Here is a 6239-nt window from a genome sequence, read left to right as displayed (position 1 = left end):
TAACAGTTAGCTACTGTGGCAACACATGTAGGCCTACTATTGCTATGGATATCTGAAATTTGCAATGTTTATTTCTAGGTTCCCAAATGGGTTTGGCCTGTCAGCAGTTTACATCACGTTGGTAACGCTCTTTGAAAACGTGATTTCAGCGACTCCTTAGATAGACAGCCCTTCATATTTAGGTAAACACGGGACATTTAAGTCACATGGGTAGTTTTGTTTTTAGTTTAAATTAGGTTTTGGCCTTAATGCGCATGGGATCTCTGTCACGGCGTCGCCCTCATACCCACAATCGCACGCTCGTGCAAGCAGATGCAGCCACAGACGTGCGCCAAATGTACAGTGCAGAGTGTGGGAAAAAGCGGACAGTGTGAAAACCGCCAGACCTTTAGTGCGCAGTGCGGTTAATAAAGTGTCACTCGATAAGATGAAGTTTTTGGGCGCCTGGAACGGAGCGAACTGCCTCTGATACCTGTCGTGGGTTTGTGCACAGACTTCCCCTCGCTCTCTCTCTCACACCCTCTCCCTCTATCGAGCTGTATCTGTCACGTTAACGTTCATTCTTTCTGCCTAACTGGCTTTCTGCATGTCAGTATCTGTCACCACCTTTTTCTCTGCGCCTCACACACTCGCACAGGCGCCCAGTTCCCACGGTGGCGGGGGCAGCTGAGCGGCGTGTCAATCTGCGCACAGCGTCACTTCTTTTCACTTGCAAAAAGGAAGTAGCGCAGGGCTTTTGTTATTTGAAGTCCCACAGTCTCGTCATTTAAAAACAACTGGACTGTATCCGCCGTTTATGATTTAAACAGCCACCTATAATCTCCTGCTCGGAGGTGTTTTCATATGGAGACGTTTGAGCGAGAGACTCTGCCCATTTGGGATTTGAATTTAACTGCCATTACCATTTGGCTCAGTTGCGCTTCCAGTCCTGAGAGGGCTCTTTAAAGTTCGTTTGTTGTAAAGCTCACGCCTGAATCATCGGCAATACGTTTTAAATGTGTGCCCTTGCCGTTTGGAAAACAACTTTGTATATCGTGCATTGAAGAGCAGCAATAACCTCTGATTTTGAATAGCATGTGCACATGCACTTAGACAAATCCCAATATCGAATCAATTTATATAATATATTTATTAATTTATTCATGGACAGATTATCTGAGATATTGACAACGAGCCAATCCACTGTCACATAGTTTACACTGCAGAGAAGGTTGAGCCACATACACCTTCATCAGCAGCCTTGATCCATCTTTGTCCCACACACATGAAGTGACGCCAATGAGTGATGTGTTCTTACTGAAGAAGACTTTATTTTAGCTGCTTTGGCCTGACTTTTCACTGTCTGCTATTAGAATAAAACAAAAGACTCTTTCTCATAGAGCTGTTTTAAGAGAAAAAAACACCTCCATCCATGTTCATTAACTTTTTTCTCTGAAATAGCAAAATTCTGATGAGGTTAATTTGTCCTCCCCATGAATGAGACGCGATAAACTTTTTTTTGTCGTTGTTGTTGTTTCAAGTTCCTGTTGATGATAATCCAGAGGATGATCCTTTACAACGTGCCCACTTTCTCAGCAGTTTACAGCTCCGGCAGCACCATGCCTCTGGCTTTCAGTCCGCTTCGTGGGGTGGGCTGCAGGAGATCGGATATAGAGATCACCATAATATTGCTGCGGGCGGCTTGTTTAATAATTCTGCAGCAACATTTGGCTCCCCCCTCAGAATACCACGCCCCCTCCCTACAGATTCACAGGGCCCCGATCCCTCCCACTAACTGAGCCGGTAGCCTATAACCTCCGCGGGTCTCCGCCCATTCCTCCACAGTTGATTCTTTGGGAAGGTATTGTCATGCAAATAAAGGACGCGTAAAATATTCCCCCAGAGCGCAGCGCAGGGCAGAGACTCACACGGACCGCGAGGAGGACACAGACCGGGCCACACGGTGGATTTCTATCGTTTGCGTCGCTACGCACCCGTCCATCTGTCACAGGTAAGTCACAAATCTGCAGCGGATTACAGTTCCGGGCATGTTTAGTGGCAAAAATCAGGCTGTCTGTCCGTGCGTAAACGCGTGCGCACGGAGGTCTCCTCTCTCGCTCGCTCTCGGATGTGGCGGAATGCGGGGGGACTCAACTCGCACTCTGCTGGCTAGGAATCGGGATTCATGCGGACCGTCTCTTGTCTTTTTTCTTCTTTCCCAGACACCCTGGCCACATGAGCAGCGACACATAGCCAGGAAACAGGTTGGACCGCTCAAGGAGGACCGACGGGGATCCAACAACGAGGAGGCTGCCCTGTGGAGATAGTGGTCATACACATATACACCAGTTCCCCCCAAGTGAAGTCGGAGGTGTCTTTCTTCTCCATCCCCTTGTGTAGGCTACCTGCTGCTGCTACTACAGAAGGGGAACTATATCTAGAGACCCCTGGATCACTTGAGAGCACCCCTTTATGTTTCAGGGGATTTAGGATCTCTCAAATATTAACATTTTTGCACACCAAGTGTGTCTTTTCCTCTCTTGTCCTTTTTGGGATATATACAGTGATCTTTTTTTTCCGTTTTAGTTCTTTAAGTGCCTTAACAACTGGTTATAACCCAGTGTAACTGTGGCATTGTTACCAGACCAGAGACGCTCAACAGGGAGAAGACGATTGTTATCAGCTTTAGAGCCCAGGCAGGATTACTTGCTCCCCACTCTCCAGCGAGTTGCAACCATGAGCCAGGCGGACGTGTCGACCTGCTCTGCGCCGCAGAGGGTTTTCCAAGAGGCGGTGAAGAAGGGCAACACCAAGGAGCTGCACTCTTTGCTGCAGAACATGACAAACTGCGAGTTCAACGTCAACTCCTTCGGGCCGGAAGGACAGACTGCCCTCCACCAGTCCGTAATTGACGGCAACCTGGAGCTGGTAAAACTGCTGGTGAAGTTTGGTGCAGACATCCGACTGGCCAACAGGGAAGGGTGGAGCGCTTTACACATCGCCGCCTTCGGGGGCCACCAAGACATTGTGTTATACCTCATCACCAAGGCCAAGTACTCCTCTGGCGCCCGGTGATCTGTCTCTGCTGTCAGGTAAAAGAAAAAAAAGTAGAAAATAAAAAATAACACCAGATGAAATATAAAACTGCAACACAACACACGGGAAAGCCAGACTCTTGTAAAAGCATAAAAAACTGCCATTACCTACATAGTTGTGCCAAATTTTATGAAAAGGAAATAAACATAAAGTAAAAGTAGGCCTGCACAATTTTCTCTGTGTAAACCAAACGGAACCCTCTCTGCACTCTCGGGCCAGTCATCGCATGGCTCGCACACAGAGCTTCAACACGAGTCTTTAACACAAAAAAGAAACTCATTTCGGTGAGTTTGTTGGTACTAAAGCTTTCCTCTTGAATGTGCATATTAGATCGTGTCGTCCACTCTAAAAGAAGCCAGTGTCTGTGCATCCCATGTGTGTGTTTGGACCCCAGAGTGCAGATGGCCCAGTTTTTTTTTCTATCACTGACCCCCCCATTCTCAGTACAGTTGAATAGTTTCTTTGTGGGGCGCAGATTTGACCTGTTGCTCCTCATTGTTCTGTAAAACCCTTTTAAGTTATTTTATATGAAACACGGCACTTGATGCTACATGGCTGCATGCTGGAATATCTGAAAGGGAAAACGCACGAACAAGAAGAGAAGAAGGGTTGCCCTCTGTTGGCTGCCAGAGGTCTTTAATACATTCACTGATTCATTTTTTTTTAACTCAAAGAGCGGCATTATGGCTATCCAACACGTTTATTTTTTTTTCAGATGTGTAATCTTTATGTAACAACAACCGACTTCATGGTTGTTGTGAAGTACTGTACACAATAGCTTTACTTTGTTTCTGTTTTTAAAGGAAAGGAAAGAGACAGTATGCGCTCTGCAGATCTTGCCGTGCTGGCGTCCAACTTTTCAGGCCAGTGCGACCACTTTGCCAAGGGTCGCTGTGTTAACTAAAAAAAACCGCTGCTTTCGCTTTGTATAAAAAGAAAAAAAACATTTTTGGAATTCACTTTATAATCTCCTTTCAGTATTTTATTAACATCCTAGTCATCACTGTGAAAGCAGGCTGGGTTTTTTTTAATTTTTTTTTTTTTTTTATTTATGAAGGTACATTGAGAAGATGCATTTTTGAATATGTTGTGGTTCTTCTTTTAAACAAAAAGATCGTGGGTGATTCAAGCTGCTTCAGACTCTTTAACTGTCCCGTGTGGAGGTAGACCTGCCACCCCACCCCACCCCACCCCATCCCATCCATCCACCCACCCATCACAATTCCCAGATCCCCTCCACCACCACCACCACCCCATTTTGGCCTGTAGGTTCTCAAGGGGACTTTCTCCTCCTCATCTTCCAGTTAAAATGACTTTGTTTGGTTGCCTTTTCCCAGCTACCTCGACTGTAAAGTATTCTCAAGTTGCTTTCTTGCCACATTATTTGGAGTCTGAAGAGATTCACAGTTTGTGTGTGTGTGTGTGTGTGTGATCATCCACATGCCAGCATGTCTCTGCTGTGTTGTCTAACAGACAGACGGACTTCTGTGCAGCAGATGCAATGAACCCATTCCTGCATCCTCAGTCGGGACAGTTTATTTTACACTACAACCAAACCAATGCTGACAAGCAAAGCATCCTGTTGACTTTCTGCAAAGGGAGTCTCGTCACTTTCACCGCCACTGTTGCATGTTTCCCCTCCAAAACCTCCACGTTGCTCTCTTTCCTCTCTCTCTCTGTCCTCATCAGCCTGTATTTTTCTATTTTATTTCCAGTCATACATAAATGGAATTGTATCACATGACTTATAAATGCAGGGAGTTTTATTGCACAAAAATTGCGGAGCCTTGTGCGCCCCCAGTGTTCGTACGGGGTAACTGCAGGAGCCAAGGCTTTGGAATAGTTACTACTACTGAGCAGGAGGCCAATACTGTTGGACGATGAAGACTTTAAACAACACATGACTATTGCCGGATGTCACAGAAAAAAAGGAGGAAAATTTGGTTTCATAAACTTGCCTGCTGCATTTTGAAAGTCATGGCACCCTAACATTTGTAACAATGCTGCTTGTGTGTTTCTTTTCTTGTTAATGTTGATGTTTTTTTTGTTTTGTTTTGTTTTTAATGGCCAACAGTTGTGTAGAAGCTTCACAGCATCGCTGGTTCACCTCACGAGAAGCTGTTGAGAAAGTGCGTGTGTGTGTTTTTTTATTATTGATGTGTGTGTGTGTGTGTGTGTCCATGTCATTGTGAACTTCTCGTGAGGCCCGTGCCGCTGCGTTAAACAGTCATCCAGACTGAGAACTTCCCATTTTCAACCTGGAACAACCACAAAAACAACAAAAAAAACAACCCAAACAATAGTTCCACTCCATGATGGCATAGATTGGTATCAGGCAACAAATGAAATATGCATCGCTTGTCTTAAACTTGATTTTACTTTTTTTTTTTTCGTTTGAATATTGCACTGATGACTGTTGTTGAAAAGGTTGGCTTTTATGTGTCAACATTTTAATTTTTTCTGAATGGAAAAAAAAACAAACACAACAAAATACTATTGTATAAATATATGCTCCAGGTGATAATGTCCTAATGTGTGTATTGCTTTGTGGAAAAAACATGATGTTTTTCGACAAAGATGCGTGTATCTCTGTGATTGGGTGTATGTATATATACATATGGATATATATATCGACGCTGATGATGATGATGATGATGATGATGATGATGATGATATCTTGGGGCACTTTCTTTTCTGAAGTGCGGTCTTCCTGTCGTTGTTTTTTTAAAGGGGAATAATACATTTGATGGTAAGATCATTGTAACATGATTAAGAATTGCACGGTTGTGCGGTTATTTGGCATACCAGGGTCATAACATTTATGACGTAAGGAGCCAGCTGCCGGATTGGTGTACATGAGTGAGAAGATTTTTTTTTTTTCTAAAATAAAGGAAAAAAAAAAGTGCTGACTTCTTCGGGCCAACTTTTTGTGTTTCTGGTCTTGCTTCATTTCAAGCAAGAGGAAACAGATAGATATTTTATTTTCATGAGTGATGCAGATGTTCCATCATGTCTGTTTTTGTTTGTTTTTTGTTTTTTTGTATTCTTTTTATTTTTTGAACATTTGTAACACTGTGATGATGACGTGATGTCATGTGGAGATGAGTGCTGTATTATTTTTGTACGTTTGTGTACAAGCCAGTAAAGAAATCATTAAACTCAAA

The 6239-nt window shown here is 43.8% G+C and overlaps 1 protein-coding gene across 1 annotated transcript; it reads left to right on the top strand.

The window, feature by feature from the left end:
• The first annotated feature begins 1819 nt into the window (after positions 1–1819).
• Positions 1820–6239, top strand: nrarpa (NOTCH regulated ankyrin repeat protein a). Its single transcript, XM_047570369.1, has 2 exons — positions 1820–1990; positions 2202–6239. Exon 2 carries the CDS (start codon positions 2716–2718, stop codon positions 3052–3054), a length of 339 nt encoding a protein of 112 aa, XP_047426325.1. The 5' UTR covers positions 1820–1990; positions 2202–2715; the 3' UTR covers positions 3055–6239.

Source organism: Mugil cephalus, chromosome 19 (genome assembly GCF_022458985.1).
Source record: "Mugil cephalus isolate CIBA_MC_2020 chromosome 19, CIBA_Mcephalus_1.1, whole genome shotgun sequence".
Lineage (NCBI taxonomy): Eukaryota > Metazoa > Chordata > Actinopteri > Mugiliformes > Mugilidae > Mugil > Mugil cephalus.
Note: the sequence above shows the minus strand (reverse complement) of the source record. Positions and strands in the feature narration are given on the sequence as shown.